We start from the raw sequence: 17,079 nt of genomic DNA on the forward strand, positions 1-17,079 counted from the left end.
CACTGACGTAAAAAAAAAAAAAAGAAAGAAAAGTAAAAAAGAAAAAGGGAGAAAAAATTCTTTTGGTATTTACTCTTGTGGCACTTAAAATAGAGTTAATTGTTTTCTAGTAAGCAGTTTTGATTTTTCTTTTTTTTCCTTTTCTTTCCCCTTTTCTTTTTCTTTTTTTTGGGAAAGACTGGAGGGGGGGGGGCGGTGACATAGCCGACAAGGGGCCTTGGCTGTCTGCGACTCTAAGCATCAAAGGTTCAGTAAAAACACTTAACTAGGGAGCAGTGGATGCAATATGGATACAATATTATTCTGCCCAGCATATTTGCTATTACAATATGCATTCAGCACAAATATTTTAACGATCTAATTTAATGCAATATTGCGCCAGCAAGACAGATGAACGATAAAGGGTTGCTAATTATACACAAATGGCTGTACTAGTCAGGATTTCACACGAAAGGGGGAGCTTTAAGCCTGCCAAGGACTAAAAGAAAAGATGTGTAAAAGAAAAATTCTAGAAAATTGGAAAGAAAAGATTTAGAAAAAGAAAGTGTTTGCATAAATACACAAAACTCAAAAATATGCAAAAAGCTCCAAAGAAAACTCAAGTAAAAGTGATCTGTATTTATTTTTAAAAAGCGCCTACATTATGCTCTAACCTCAAAAGAGCCAATAATATTTAAATGCTCATGCCCAAATGCATATAAACATATGCATTTGGATATAAGCAGGCTCACACTATTCAGGGACGTGAACAGAAATTTTGAAGCCCATCACAAATGACTTTCTCGGACCTCCCTCCATATTGTTTACCCCTACGTGTCTACATATATTTTCCCCCTTATTTTAAAAATCTCGGGCCCCTTCCGGCTTGGGCCTAGGCCAACAGATGTCCGTTCTCCTCCCCCCTCCAGTGCACGCTCCTGGCTCTACTTATATCTTAATAAGGACAACTAACTTAAAGAATCCTCAAGTCCTTCCATTCTTAAGCAGCGCTTTCCTTAACATTTTCATGGATATAATCGATCGAAGATGCTAAGACTTATCATAAAATATACCAGTTGTTTCAATAAATAGTTAAGAAGAATATGTTAAATTGAAGCAAACATGAAAGTTACAAAGAAAAATGGAAGCACTAATTCCACTGTCAATACTTCGAATCCATATTTAACTCACACTAGCGCTGAATTCCTACCGAATTTTCCCCATAAACGTTATAAACAGGTAGATTTTTTTATTGCAGTAAGTACGCGAGTTGATTTTTCTTAAATTATGTTTCGAAACTGACTGCTTGGAGGAAAATAATGTATTTTTAAGCTTATTGAGTTTTTAAACTACTAAAAAAGTTTCGTTGGGAGTTATACAACGCAGCAGGTAAAATAAAAAAAACTATTCTACTTGGCTGTATGAAAAGTTACTGGATGCCAAGCAAAAAAGTTAATTTTGTATTTCATGTTCCTATTGTTAGTCAAGAAAAAATAACACAACTCAACTCTATTGGTGGAAAAACCACACCCAAACAATATTAAACTGTATGAACTTATAGATTTCCACCTGTAGTTGGGTAAAGCTAACCATAGCATTACAACGCTGCCTGGTTAAGCTTGCCCCAACTACAGGTGGTTAGCGAACAGTAAGAAAGAACAATACCAAATACATAAATAAGTTGATTTTCATTTGCGAACAATACAAAACTGCAAGGAAGAAATTAAGTGCAAACGAATTTCGCTCTTTAGGAATATTTAGAATGTTCAAAACAGGAAGTTTTGAGTTTATTATCGGCAGATAAAAGATTTAAAACAATTGCAGTCTTAAAACAGTATATATTTGACTTAAAGAATATAAGAAAACAAAACTGAATGAAAGCGCTCACTTACCGTACTTAATTTCTTATTCCTGTTTCTCATGAAAACGAATGCGAACACCATTCCTATGACATAAGTGGCGATATGTGCGAAAGGCTTGACGTAAATACGGGAGAAGTAGTTCTCTATTACACTGAAATGTACAAAAAAAGTAATTGAAAAGTAGATTTTTTTTCCACTTGAAATATTAAGTTCCTGTGGTAGCACCACAGGCTTTCATGGTTATCTATTTATGTAAAATAAATAGACCCAATGGGTTCGTTTTCAAAATTTAAAAGGTATTTTTTTCTGAAAGAGCATGCTTAAAAACATAGGATCTGACCATTTTTTAAATAATTTGTTTAAGTTTAATATTTTAAAAAAATTACTTAAATCCTTGCGCTTTCATTGTTTAAGCTTCTGCCAATGACATCACAAATGATGAAATGACATTAAATGTTGCCATTCCCAGAGCAAAATATTTAATTCGTATCTTTACTCACATGTATTGGCAACGATATGGTTGACAGCAAGCGTCTACCCCAAATTCGCCCTCTCCGCATATTCGCCATCCAGGCGTCTCACAAAGAAGAAGGCGTGTCTGCTCTGCAGGAGAGGGGGAAACATTGCAAATGAATGAACCGTAACTGAATCGTAGGGATTTTTCTTAACGGCAGGGAAACTTTTAGGGAAAAAGGGGTCTATTCATGATTTGGGTTCGAGGTTAGGGGAAACCACGTGATCCGTTAGTTTACATTTTGAATATCAATACTAAGTACTGGAAAAGTTCGCCGTTAAAATTCAGGATTAAAAATTGTTTTTGTTGTTTTCATGCTATATTTTTGGTTTGGGAGAAAGATTTCATTGTGCCGCGCTTCTGTTTGGCACTCGAATGTGGGAATAGGGAATGAAGATCATGTTGTAGCGTAAAATGTAGAAGCTTCCATACCTGTCATTTGCTCGATCCATAGTCTTAAGAAAAAGCATGTAAAAAGTCAATCGGATTCGTCTTAAGTATTTTATAGTCTTCTATTTAGTTCTCATTTTTTATTTTATTGAGTATGCATTATAGGCGTCAGAATCAAAGAAAGTTTTTTCAAAAAAAAGTTTACAAGCTTTTTTTGTTGTCATTCCTGCATCGTTCTTTTGAATATAAAGTTAGTCTGTATAATACGCTACTGCATCAAACGAACTTTGTTATGGAAACATCGATAACAAAATGGGCAGCAAAAGAGTGCTAGTATACTTTAAAATCTAACATACTCTATTGCTGACTTTTTTGTTCTATAGGCTACACTTTTTTGGATTGTGATAGGTAAGAAAAGTTCTTGTCCAATGTTATTTCAATTATGGTGCTTTGATGCTAAACTTTTAGTTTCGTTTAATTTCGTAATGTAATAATCAGGATTATTGATATTGTTTGTTGTTATTGTAAAAAACACCATTAACAATTGAAGTTAGTTTTTTGGTACATGTTTTGCTGTTTTAAGTTGATGGATTTCATTGAATTCAGAAACAATACTTTATAGTACAGTACAACCTCAATCAAGATCTTGATAAAATTTAAACTGAATTCAAATTCTCTTACATTTCTGCAAAAAAAACCGCTATATTTCTCCAGAGTCTCCAGTGCCATATCATTATCAACAACAAAAATGTCAGTGAGTAGAGTACCACAATGATACCAGCATGTTTTTTTAATTATAATTGTTCTTTTTTCAGCATTATTAATTGGGAGAAACACTAAATTAGCGAACAACATTTGTTGCTCGCCCAGAGGCCATGTCAGCCTAGTCGGGAATTAGGGGCCCCAGCTTGGAATCTGAGACATATAAATGTACAAGTTTTATAAGAAGAGGGAGACCTGGTGACCAAGATGACAAGGGGCCCGCATTGGCTCTATGCGGCCCTGCGCTCACCAAAATAGGGTCGACCGCCGACTGGAATTGAGTTCGCTTTGCGGGCCTTTCATAAAAATCTGCATTGTAAAAGCGGCAGCTTCACAAAATTCCACATCGTAAAAGCGGCTCATTCACAAAAATTTGCATCATGAACTAAAATTCAAGATTTAGGGTCGCCCCTTGTCACATGGTGATCCAGTGTGACAAAGTGGCGACCTCCAAAAAACGGTTTTTGTAATTCTATCAGTAGGACATTAACAATTCTCTTCTTATACTTCATATTGTGAATGAGCATCATTTTGCCATGCCCATATATAACCTGGAAACTTACAATAACTTCATTTTCAAAAACAAAGAAAATTTAGAAAAATATTTTGTTTTTCAACAAAATGGGGACCGAAAAAATAAAACTTGGATTGACCCCTGAAAAATTTTCTGAAAATTCAATGTTTTCAAAATTATTTTAGCTACGTAAGGATGATTTTGGCAATTTTTGACCCCTCCCCCCACGTAAGGGTAAGTAAGATTTTCACCCCCCCCCCCCCAAATCTTACGTAAGATTCCACTTCGTTATTCAAAATAATAAAATAACGAATCGTACATCACTATAAACGTTATTAAATTCACTATTATTAAGTTTTTTAAAAACATTTTTGTGCAAAGAAATATTTACTTAAAGAATCGTGACTGAATGTTTTTTCGACAAATTTTTTTTTGAATATGATGCGATACTAATTAAAAATAAGACATACCATACACAGTGCGATTCTTTTATTATATTTTACACTATTAGTTCTTTGAAAAACAAGTAAAAAACATATCATCCTAATACGTTTTTAACCTTGTAGAAGCAAATGAAATATGATCCCTGCCAAACCACTTGACCGCGCTATTTCTAATATAAAATATCGACTGGGAAAATATTACGTACGAATGGGTTTGACCCCTTCCCTCTCCCAAGTAAGGGTATGTAGAAATTTTTCCAACTCCCCCTCCCCCTCGGGACCCTTACATAATTAATGAATGGCCCCTAATCTCATTGAGCGGAGACTAGCGTTTCTGAATACAGGCATCTCTCATATCACACGGTGCTTCTACAACACAGTTTCGATATTACACGGAACAAAATTTTAATTTAATACTACACGATTTCAATATAACACGAATTTCAAAAGATAGAATTTCATTTTTGTATGATACTGTTAAATAATGTATGATAATAATTCTAAAGCCACCTGTAACACTAACTTTTAAATATTTTATTTTCACATCGGTGTTCTAAAAATGAAGACAAAAATTGTTTTGTTTCCAAAATGCATTGTAAGAAAATAACATTAGGACTAAACATAAGCTAAATTTGGCAAACGATAAATAAAAAACCTAGTCTAAACAATATATAATGAAATAAATACAATAATTCCTTTTTTTTTTTTTTGTTTGTTTGGTCGTTGTTGATCAGACAAATTTTATTGCTGTAGAAAAGCTCAGATTATTTTTCCCTGATAAAATGCGTTTTGTTCTTAGTAAAGAAAGTTGATAAAGTTTTTCTTGAGCTGTATATTCTAGCAGCTTCGTAGCATGATACGTGCTTTACAAGAACTATCAAAGTCACATTTCCAGTATGATTTTCCGTTTTTTCTGTGCGATATAAATGTCCTTGGAACAAAGCTAGTTTCCCTCCTCGTTGAGATCGTACGAAATTGACCGCCATTTTTCTAATGCGTACCTCTCTTCAATCCATGTGCAAATGAACACCCACGAGGTGATAAGGGGCTAGGGAGGGGTCAAGGGATCTTAAAACTTTTAGGAATATTTTCTCTCTTTAAGCTCAGTGATAGGGATAAATAATCCCTACGACTTTTCCCTACCTACTTTGTAGGGAAATCACTGAACCTCACCTGATTTCACCTGTCAATCATTTGGATGGCGAAACGCTGGAGAGGGCGAATTGCCGGAGACACGTTTTAATTCGCTTCTTGATTATCATAACGTGGAAATGCGGTGGAAAGATGCGTCAAAGAGAATCATTTGTGACGTCATCAAGACCACGCTTTGTTTGAAAAATCGGACATTTTAAAAAATTAAATAAAAAATAACTGTTAGGAAAATAAAAGTATTATCTGGGTCCATATTACTTTTTTGCCTTATTCTATCAATTTCAGTGACTAAATGTATTACTTTTGACTGATGGAAACAACCTTATTGTGCTAAAAATTCTAAACAGAGGATCAAAGAAAAGATTTATGAAAGTTCAAAGCAGTATACTTTACTAAAAGAAATTAGCAGGAGTGCATGCTACCTTCGAATTTTACAATAGCACGATGGAATGAATTATCGTTAGTTTATTTTTTTAACAGAATTTATGATTATGTGACTACTGGCTCAGAATTCTTGATATTTTTTGAAACCGGCAGTAATTTCAAAAAAAATATAACGCATTTGTGTGAATTAATAGATTTCGTTTGGAATGTTGGAACACAATATGAGACATGATTTTAGCCGAAAGTAAAAGTAATTTTCATTGAGAAAAATATCGCTAAGCTGGCAAGCACTATAGCAGCCCGAATTTTGCCGGGTTAATGAAGTTTCCTCATAGCAAGGGAGAAAATTCGCTTTAGGGGTTGGCGGCTCTTACATACATTAACTTAGTGAGATTAGCAATTTGAATTAAAATACCCTTCTTCATTAACCTTCATCGCCATGTAGGATTTTAATTCGTTACAGTTGGTGGAAAAAAGTACCAATAAATAAATGACACGAACCTACTGCTAAACTTATACATTTCACAAGCACAAATCTGTCAACATTTGAAACTATGAGTGTCGTTTACTTTCCTGCAAGTAAGATGTAGAAATTCATGATAAAAGAAGTCAAAATTGTAGCTTGAGACCACAAAAACACTTCCGTGATGACAATGACTATATCCTTACTGGGCCCTTATTATAACTCCTAGATAGTGATACCACTCGTACATTTCGGAATTTATTTAATTTAGAAACAGTTGAGTGAGTGGGATTGCTCGCTGGACGTCATTACTCTACTTTTCCAATTAGGTATAAAGTGTGGAAATTGCTTTTTATTTTCCGCGAGTGCTTTGATATCTAAATCACAGAATTAAACGTAAAGATTTTTAAACACTTAGGATTCATTGCTGGAAATGAATTGTAATTGATCGTTTGTTGTCCTGATTCGAAAAAACTATCATTGACCACCCACAAACACTTCAGTTTGCTATCAAGCATTCTGTTCTTTTGACTTTCTTGAACACTGCTTAAGGAATACAATCTCTACAACTGTTCTGATTGTTAAGTAAAATCACATGAAACAAACTTACTCCATATCTCTAATGATCCCTGGTGCTGGCATAGGAAAATCGTACCAGACTGTTAGCATTGCGGTAACTGCACAGCAGCCAGCAACAATTAACAGTCCTGAGACAATACCAACCACAGGCCACCTAAACAAAAAGAAATTGTCATTATAACTGGAGGAATTTTATCTAAGTTGTCATCACATAACTGCAAACAAATAAGGTTTATTTCTGGCCTTGTCCACTATACCAGTGGTTCATTGATTTAGTCATACATTTATTTCACTAACAAAATAATTTAACCACAGAAATGAGCATCATAAACGAAATTTGCACAAAAACTAATTTGAATACCATAATATCAGAAAAATAAAAATTAATAACAATTCATCTTTTTAATGTCTCTTTTTGCATATTTTATGAATCCTAAGGAACGATTTCAGTATACTTTGAGATGTGCCTAAACTGTTAGTACACGACGTCAGCTTCCCATTAGTTCGGTATAAACGGATCACAGAAAAAGTTAATCTCTACATAATACGATTCCCCCCGAAGATTTGAAAAAAAAAAATCTCTTTAAAAAATATAAATTTCGAGCTTTGAAAGAAAAGAAATGTTTCTTACCTATAGAACAGTATCAGTAAAACTATTCCGACCATATGGAACTGCATGAGCGCAGCTAGATACCAGGAATGCAAGAGGCACTAAAAAAATGGAACAGTAACAAATCATTTGAAAAATTTGAAAGTAATCGAAAGAATAAACTTTGCAAGAGTATTTCTTACAAAACACTATTTTGTTACTGCAATTTCAAAACAGTTCTTTCGTGTTGTTTAAGGCAAAATTTTAGCTTTAGTTGGAAAACTTGGTATTTTTCAGTTTCGTTCATATCGTTACGTAAAAAAAAAATTCTCTTGAAGTTATATGATTTACTATTTCTCGTTTGTCCACAACTAAAGTACTATTATCTTCAGTTTAACTACAGTATACACTGATACAGTAAAGCCGTAAAGTATAAACAGAATGTAATTTTCAATACGAGAGCTCATTACTGCTGTAAGGATTTGGCAATAATGAAATAAGTTTCTTAGATTTGTTTCCATTTTGGTTTACGTTTTCTTTGAAACACTTATTGAATTTGTAAAATATTCAGTATTTTACATCTAATCCATTTAAACAGCAGATAATGTATAAATTGTCTAGACTACTTTATTTTTTCACTGGGAGAATGGCGAAACTATCTGACTATGGGCCTACTGTTTCTAATTCGCAGAACTGGCTGCATGAAAAAGTCTGCTCAGAGTAGGCGTAAAGATTTGTGCGCACCCTTTTCTTTGAGAACAATTTTTTGACTCTGTATGAGGCTCTTCTTAGTACGCAATATTCACTGTATGGAAAAACCTGCTCAGAGTAGGCGTAACTGTTTGTGCGCATCCTTTTGCTTGACAGCAATTATCGGACTCTATGGGCCTACTCTTTCTAGTGCGCAATATTCTCTGCGTGAAAACACCTACTTTGAACAGGCATAAATGCGTATCCTTTTGGTTGCGAACTACTAAATCTAGGAGCCTACTATTTCTGATTCACAAAATTATCTGCGTGAAAAACCTGCTCTGATTAGGCAAAGACATAACCATTTGTGCTCATTCTTTTGCTTGCGGATATTTTTACGTATTGGGTAGAGAATAATCCTTTCATGTTTCGTCTCTGAGTGTACCGAGTCGAACATATTCTGTTGTATTAGTGTTTCTCGTGTTCAAACAAGTAAATAGATCTCAAAATCTTACCATTAGAAATAGAAGAACAAGACTTTCTATGAGGGAAATAAAAATACTTACAAACTCATCTGTATTCCACCAGTTGTTGATGTAGAGGATATTGCCCCACCAAAATTCTCTGCAGACTTTTAGAGGAGGTTCGATAGTCGACTTCCAGATGGGACCAGAATCGATCAAGGGCATAGCCATGAAGAGAGCTAACGTCAGTCCTAAGGCGGGGGTCATCCTAAAAATTAAACACCTCGTCACTTTATAGGACACATGCTTTGTATTTGTATAACGCTAGTTGTCCTGAAAAACTGTATTTGCTTCAAAAATGCTTTCTTAAATTTGGTATCAATTATATCTCAGTCGGTTCTGTTACCACAAAGTCTTATCACCCGAAAACAGGCGATTGATATTGTGTTAAAAAGACGAAGTCCGGAAAAGAAAAGACGAGCCCCATGGTAGGGCTATGACGGCTTATGCTAGTAGAGAATAGCAAAAAAAAAATCAAATCTGATTATAAAATCTAAATAGATTTATTATGATTAGAATCTCATTAGAGCAAGATAGAAAAGTCCGAGTTGGCTCCAGTATAATCACGAGGTTTGGACGTGTGGTTTGGATGTGTTGATGTTGAACAACCCAAGAAACTGAAGGGGATGTGTTCAAAATAAGCTGAGCTGGTCTTTAATTTGTTGTTGCTGTTTGTTGTTGCTTGTCCCACTTGGCAGACAGAAACATCATACCAAGTCCATGAAGCCGTGCGAACAAAGTCCCCCCAAAACAGCAGAAGGGTCGGAATACAGCATGGTGAAGGGGGAAGTTACAGCTTCAGGAGGTAAATACCTTCAGGCACCATAGGTTGAAGTCTGACTTTGCCTCATGCCTGCAGACTTTAGCTGAGCATAATGGATTGGCCTTTACGCCTTGGGTGACCCTACCAGGAGTATACACTCCCGACGTTCTTCACCCACTCCGCCCGGGGCCACCCCCTCGTCACGTTGAGACAGCCTGCTAGGACTTTGAGGGGGCTTCAATTTGTGCATCAGAGAACGACGCATTGAATCTTTCGGGTAAAAACCTCCCGTTGAACAAAACTTGTTAAATGCGCGGTTTTCCGTGTTGCAATTTAGAAACTTAGGCTACGTGTAAATGACTAATAGAATGTAATTTTTTTAGCTCCACAAGGGTGTCCTCGTTTATATGTGTAGTCAAGGGCGCCCCGACGGGAAGATGCTGCGACATTCCATAAAACGTCATCCGGCAAATTTTGTCTGACGGTTCAGCAAACTTGGGGATATAATTGCAATCTTTAAATGCCCGAATGTTCATTCTCATTAGATGTGCTTATGTGTCCAAACCCGCATTTTACCTATCGGCAAAAGTGTGAGTTGCAGTCGGCAAATTGAGAATTTCCGCGCTCTCAAAAATTTAAGTTCGGGAAGCCTTTGTGTTGTTCAATCGTTCATTCAAAGAAACCGAGCAGATTTTTATTGCAGCTAACATTGAAATTCTTCAAAACAGCAAATTATTCCCGAGACTGAGAAAAACGGGTTGTTTGATTTAAATATTATTTGGTGCATTTTAACATATTAACAATGGTAGCTCTATCTAGATCTTAAATGTCTACCTTTAAAATGCTATCGTACACACTTAGCACTCTCAACATTACGTGAAAAAAGCTGAAAGGTCTTTATCACGTGATTTAGCATGTTTGGGTCACTTAACAGCGAGAGAGTTGCGTTAGCTCAGTTTATATCATAAAGAACAACGTTGGAAATCGTTATAATGCCTTTAACCTTCCGAAAGCATAAATGCATCATCTCATCAACTTTAAGTCTTAGTTTGGGCTTCAACGTGAAGATTTCCTTCGTTTAGTCTTTACTTTTGGTTTGAACTCACCTCCAGTATTTATGAATGAAGAAGATAAAAAGGTTCATTTTCCCATCACTCTTCTCTAATTTCTTCCAGGTTGTGTAAACCAAGAGAAAGCCACTGAAAAGAGAAAATCTTGGTTTATGAAAGCAAATTCATCCTTGATAGGTTCTTTTGTTTTTATATCTAAATACAAGTGGTATGGTAAATAATTAAATTTGAAACCTAAACAGAAGTTGGATCGAATTTAAGATCTCGTTGAAAAAGTTTGATTTTCAGTCTTTTTTTCAATATTATTCATTGAAAAATACTGACATATTTTAAGACTGAAGAAATATAAACTTAAAGATAATAAGTACACGAAAGAGGGGGAAATCATGATATGTATTCTTGGTAGTTATTAATTGCTATCACACAATCTTGAAATCTGAACAAAAAAAAAAAAAAAACGTTCAACGTCACAAAGTCATCAACATCAATAATCAGTTCAAAAGACCTTAAATGTAGCAATTTAATTTGAGATGGAGGGAGTCGTTCTTACAGGGGTGATCACCCCCTTAGAGCAAGGGCATCCCCACCCAGCCTCAATACCACAAAGTCTCTCAAAATTGGGCTCCCACATAAAAAAAAGTCAAAAAAAAAAAGAAATTAAAATACTTCCCTAGAAATTTCAATAGCGCAGTCTCCGCCATGCCTCCTCCCCCCCCCCAGGTGGGCACCCTTGGTTCTCAACATCTACAAAGGAACAGAACTTATAATTGTAAGAACATCAACTGTCGTTTCTTCGCACAAACCGTTCAAATTCTACTTAAGATTGCAGGGTAAAATATTTATTCTTCCGTATGTTGAAGTACGACCTTCCCTTAAGTTTTTTTTTCTTTAGTAGTAAGTTAATTTCAAGAAGAAAAACCGTTACAGATGCTTTTAATGGTTTTGAAGTTGATGAGTAAAACGACCTTCTCTTAAGTTTCTTCCTTTAGTAGCAAATTAGTTTCAAGAAGAAAAACCGCTACAGATGCACTTAACGTTTTTTGAATTTGATGAGTCAAAAACCTTCAGTTGTCAATGTTAAACGCTCAGTACATTTTCAGATGCCCACTTTTGGGCCCATTGAATAAACAGTATGAGCGAAGGTTATAAAAGGGGTGAGAAGGTGAAGTTTAAGAGTTACTTCGAAGAGAATGTCATTGTTCATTCTAATTTTATACTTTCCCCGTCTCGCCTTGGATTTCAGTGAGCTGCCTGAGTAACAGCTGGAATAGAAACAGACATGAAGAATCATTGATTGGTTGTTTGATTGGTCTAGCGATCTTTCTCTGGTCAAGGTTCTTTTTGGACAAGACACTTCGTTTAAAGTGGTTGTTCAACTAAAAACACTTCAGGAAGGATGATATCGACAGACAATCAGGAAAATGGGAAGGAAAGAAAAGTTAAGTATATGAAACTTTAACGCCAAATGTGGGAAAAAAAGAAGAAAAAGAGCACGATATTTTTCAGATCACAAAGGTGTATGATGGAAGTGACTCCAAGGTTCAATTCTTCAAGCTTGGGGAACTGTCAACAAATGAATAAGTAACACAGTTGAACTCTCTTCATAGGACCACTTACGAAATCATGGCTAAAATGAACTTTTTGTCCGTTAAATTTGGTTGCCGATTTCAGTAAAAGCATCACCCTAATGGGTTTGTTAAAATGAAAGTTTCGGCTAAGACGAACAAAAATTGCTGATCACATTACTGAACATTTTCGTGATTGAATACTGCATTTTCTCTCTTTTTTTTTTATAGAAGCATTCATCATTTTGTCTGTGAGGTTGTTGAAAGCCCATTACGTAGCGATAAGTTTATGTTGAGCATTTTATATAAATAATAAAGCCCAGACACTAGTTTACTTGTGGTAGTTTCAAATTTGCTTCGAGATAAAACTGTATTCCATTTTTAATTACAACCTTTCGCTCAATTGTAGATTATCTTTCTTTTCCAATTGTTTACAAAAACATTAAAGTTTAAGTAATTAATTTTCTCTGAACGTATTAATAATTAAATTACAATGTGCATTAGCAATAATGAATAGTATTATTTCTTTTAATTTACGGAAGCACTTTTGTTTTCACAATAACACTTATTGATAGTTGTTATGAACAACGGGTATTACAAACAACTTTGTAGATATTTGACAGTTAACTAATTCAACTACAATTAAAAGTACATATACACAAATGAAATAAAAAAATGCTTCGGGGCAAATTTAAGCATTTGTTGTGTAACATTTAGTTCGGTAGTTGATTGACCTGAAGTGCAACATCAATACAAATTATCAGCTATGTGCTACTTTTTAAGTAAAAAAAAATCGTTTTGTTTATTAATTTCTTCAGTTATTTCAAAAATAAAAAACGAACTTGAAACTCAGACAGTTAGTTTTAGTATCATTATTTCATTTTATGCTTGTTCTGTAATTGTAACTTTTTCTATGATTAGAACGATTTTTTAAAGGTGAGGTGCCCTTCTCAATTCATAATGTTCCTTTATCATCACTTTGAACACTTGAGCACCGCGCTTGACATGCGGCGCACGGGATTCGGTTTGTACCTTCCCGATTCCCTCAAAGGCTTCTTTGTCCACTTCGTTAAGCGGAGATGTAAAAAATATTTTTATAAACTGCTAACTGGTAATTTCTACGATATTGTGATATTAAAAAAAATCCAAAAAAGTAGCAATTGAAAAAGCACAGCAAAACATGTTTTTGGACGCATTATTTGCCCTGGTGTCCCCATTATCAAATCTGAGGTCTTAAAGTCAGCCGAAATTTTAAAAAAGTTGCCAAATTTAGCGGAGTCTTGTGAGAAATGGAAAGTATCTCCTCCCGCTTTGCAGATGCAAACAACTAATCCTGGGGCACCTTAAATTTCTCGCCAAGTCCCTAAACTTGGCGGCATTTCTTAACGGTAGACCTGATATCACAACGAGGGGACAAGGGCAAAAGTAATTTATGCGCGAAAGACTGTCAATATGTTCTTTCGATTACTATCTATTTAAAGTTTTTCATTATCACACTTTTGGTATGAGTCCCTGGATAGTACAAACCATTGATTCTTGATTATACGCAAATAAATGGGGAATCAATAATAAAAATTATGAATAATAAATAGTTGGACATTTTTGAAAACGAGAAACAAAATTCAAAAACGTTGGACATGATTTGTTCCATTTTCGTAAGTGACCCGGATGCTTTGTGCGACTGACTAATTGGCAAAAAGATTCCATATGAACAAGAAATAATTTTCTGTAATTCATTGGAAAAAATATGATTACATTTTAAATAAACGTTTGAAAAATTAAAGATCAAATTAGAAGAAATGAAGGTCATGCAACAAATTTCTACTTAAATAATGACTTAAGTCAATTGAATATCTCGTAAACAATACAAAAAAAAAGTTTTCCTCTTCGTCATTTTTTTCTGATTAAATTATCTATATTTCATTTCTCTGCGTAAAGGATTTCCGATACGTTAAGCCTATTCTCGATTTTTCAATTCAACATTGGTTTTGAAGAACATGTCAACAAATCTTACCTCCTTCAATGATAAAAACTGTTTGCATATTCAAATAGACTGGATAAAACTACCTTTTATCAGTAAGAAAAAAAGATCTTACTTTGGAAAAAAATAAAAACTTATCATTTACCTCATGAAGAAAAAGGAACCAACCGGAACGGTAAAATTGTCGATAACTGCTGCTGGAAGCTTATGGTTGAAGTATTCTTGAACGCCTAAAAGGTGACCTAGAAAATAAAAAACCTAAAATTGCCAGGATGTTGTATCTTAGTGCAGGAATTAAAATGGAGTTAGCTATCCAATCATTGGCTTAGCAAAAGCTGACCCAAAGGCCCCAAGTCACGTGACTCAACAACGACGAATGGTTGGCACTTTTTGCGTGAAACGAGCGAAAGAAATCTGATTTCTTCCAATGCTTTGCTTTAAATTCTATTACGTGACACGAATGAAAGTATTCACTCCCATTTTATGGCACGTATGTGCATTCTGCCGTATGCAGGTAAACAACAGAAATGCGTTTTTGAGATATTTGAAGAAACGCTGTTCGGTTTCAATATTAACGATGGGAAAATGTTAGAATTAGATTTTTTTTTCGTGCTTTTTTTTTCAGCAGAAAGCAAATAAGCAAGCTTGTACAATAAAGCTACGTACAATAGATGACAAAAAAAAAAAAAAAAACATTGCTGTTACTGCCCTTGACTTGCTCACGGCAGTATTGAAGTGATCCTGGAACATCTCTTTCAATGCATAAAAATTCTGAACTGGCGATTGTTGCTATGAATATGGAGGGTGTATAACGATGGGAAAACATCGTTATACACCCTCCCGTTTAATACACGGGAAATTCTTGCAAGAACTAAGAAACAAAACGCTAAATGAAACATTTTTTCATTTCAATTTAAAAAAATCAGACTTTTTGAAAGGTTATTTTCAGTAGTATTTAAATAAATAGATAATGCAAAAACCATCACCGGTTAACGGGTAAATTCCACATCGTTTCTTTAAGGGGGGAAAACCAGTTTAGACGGGTCAAAAAATCCATTTTTTTAATGTCATAAAATGTTAGTAGAACTATTCAAGAATATGTTGCCAAAACTTCAATTCAAAATTCCGTTTAGTTCCAATGTTTTGAGCACTCAAAAAACTGAGATTGTAAAACGTTCACAGCAGTTTTTTTTTCCAATCGCGTTTTTCTCAAAACTGCTTTTTTTCAACTGGTGTGTATTCTAGCGCAAAATACTATAGATCAATCGTTCTAAAATTTTGTGTGAATATTCTTCATTCAATCACACTCTATATAAACTTAATTCTGGGATAATATTATTAAAAATATTTATGCTAAAAAGGTGAACAATAATGGTTGAAAAACGTGAATTTTGTGATCAAACGCCTCACAAGCATGAAATTATTATTTTTTTAAAACCAGAATTATGTTCGTATTCCGAGGAAATATGTTGTTAACGGTAGAAAAAATTGTAACGACTACAGATAAAAATTGTGACTTCAGGTGTGCACACTAGTAACAAGCTCTGATGGCAACCATCCATGAACATCAGCTTCTAACTCTTCCATTTCTGGCAGAAATGACTTAAAAAATTACAAAGTGCACTTCAAAATATGAATAAAATATCCTTCAAGTTTGAACAATTTCTGATTATTCCTTCCCTGTTGAAAAAAATTCATGAAAAACACTAAAAATTTTGCCTCCAAAACTGGTTTCCCCCTCCCCCTTTAATAACAAGTAGAAAAAGAAAAAACGTCTCCTTTGCACTTAATTACATAACTTGCAATTTCGAGAGTCCTTTTGACCAAACTCAATTTTGTTGCAACTCACGTGACTTGATTCGCTTCTGGTGCCCCGTATCTGAATTTTTATTACATTGTCTAAGTAACGCCAATCTACATTCTACAGCTGCACATGGGTGATGTTTTACCAATTAACTTAGCTGTATTGCTTCCCACTACGGGCTTTAAAATACTAAGTTATACAGTTAAAAACAATTCTGAAACACTAATTTTAGTTACGCAGGGGAGAAAATTCTCAAAATCTTCGTACTAGAATTATAAAATACTGTTTTTTTTTCTTCTTTCCTAACCCATATCATAAAATCAAATCGTGGCCAAGGCCTGGGTTTGGCAGGGATCGTTATTAAAATACAACCATACAAATTGAAAGATGGTCTTAAGTGCAATATTTAGATCAAAACTGGAAATTTGAGCTCTCCCTCAGATTCTGAAATTTCTTGAAATTGAATTCCCAAGACGAAGTTTTAGGTTACTTTGACCGTACTCAAGGGCTTATAAGCCACCCTCTTAGTCTGAGCTAGATTTTACACCAAATTTTCTGTAATTTTCAAGAATTTACATTTTAATTTTGATTTACTTACGATATTTTAAGTACTTCCACGTATCAGTATAGAAATAATGATGCCCGAGTATGATCCATGTAGCTGACAGGAAGCGAATGCCACTGAAGCAGGACAGGCAGCCACCAGAAGATTGACCGAACAGTTTCTCTGTATTGGAAAGCACGGAGAAAGCTTTTGTCACCCGCAGCAGAACGTCTGAAACAAGAGAAAGCGTGAACAGTTCTTGAATTCAATGCTAGTTCTGATTTCTAAATAAAAGTAGCAGAAAAAACTCGTTAAACATTTTTCAATCATTCCTCACCAGATATTTCTCTTAGGATGGATAGAAGTTACTAAGTACGTGTGAAGCATATCAGCATAAGCTATTTCCAACATGCTTGAAATTTTATCTCCAGGACTTTTTCAAGATTTCAAACTATGAAATTAAGCTTTGATGCAAAGGAGTATTAAGAGCGACTGCAGACAGAGAAG

General features: G+C 34.7%; 1 protein-coding gene across 1 annotated transcript in view; it reads right to left on the reverse strand.

The window, feature by feature from the left end:
• The window catches only part of LOC129217449 (nose resistant to fluoxetine protein 6-like), a 61,980-nt gene that overhangs the window by 16,212 nt on the left and 28,689 nt on the right, over positions 1-17,079 (reverse strand). The window contains exons 6-12 of the mRNA XM_054851750.1: positions 16,627-16,803; positions 14,370-14,466; positions 10,715-10,807; positions 8,888-9,053; positions 7,674-7,753; positions 7,074-7,196; positions 1,872-1,992 (exon numbers count right to left, since the gene is read on the reverse strand). Of these exons, the coding sequence (XP_054707725.1) occupies positions 1,872-1,992; positions 7,074-7,196; positions 7,674-7,753; positions 8,888-9,053; positions 10,715-10,807; positions 14,370-14,466; positions 16,627-16,803 (857 nt within the window). The remainder of the gene's footprint in view (positions 1-1,871; positions 1,993-7,073; positions 7,197-7,673; positions 7,754-8,887; positions 9,054-10,714; positions 10,808-14,369; positions 14,467-16,626; positions 16,804-17,079) is intronic.

Source organism: Uloborus diversus, chromosome 2 (assembly GCF_026930045.1).
Source record: "Uloborus diversus isolate 005 chromosome 2, Udiv.v.3.1, whole genome shotgun sequence".
In the NCBI taxonomy this organism is placed as follows: Eukaryota; Metazoa; Arthropoda; class Arachnida; order Araneae; family Uloboridae; genus Uloborus; species Uloborus diversus.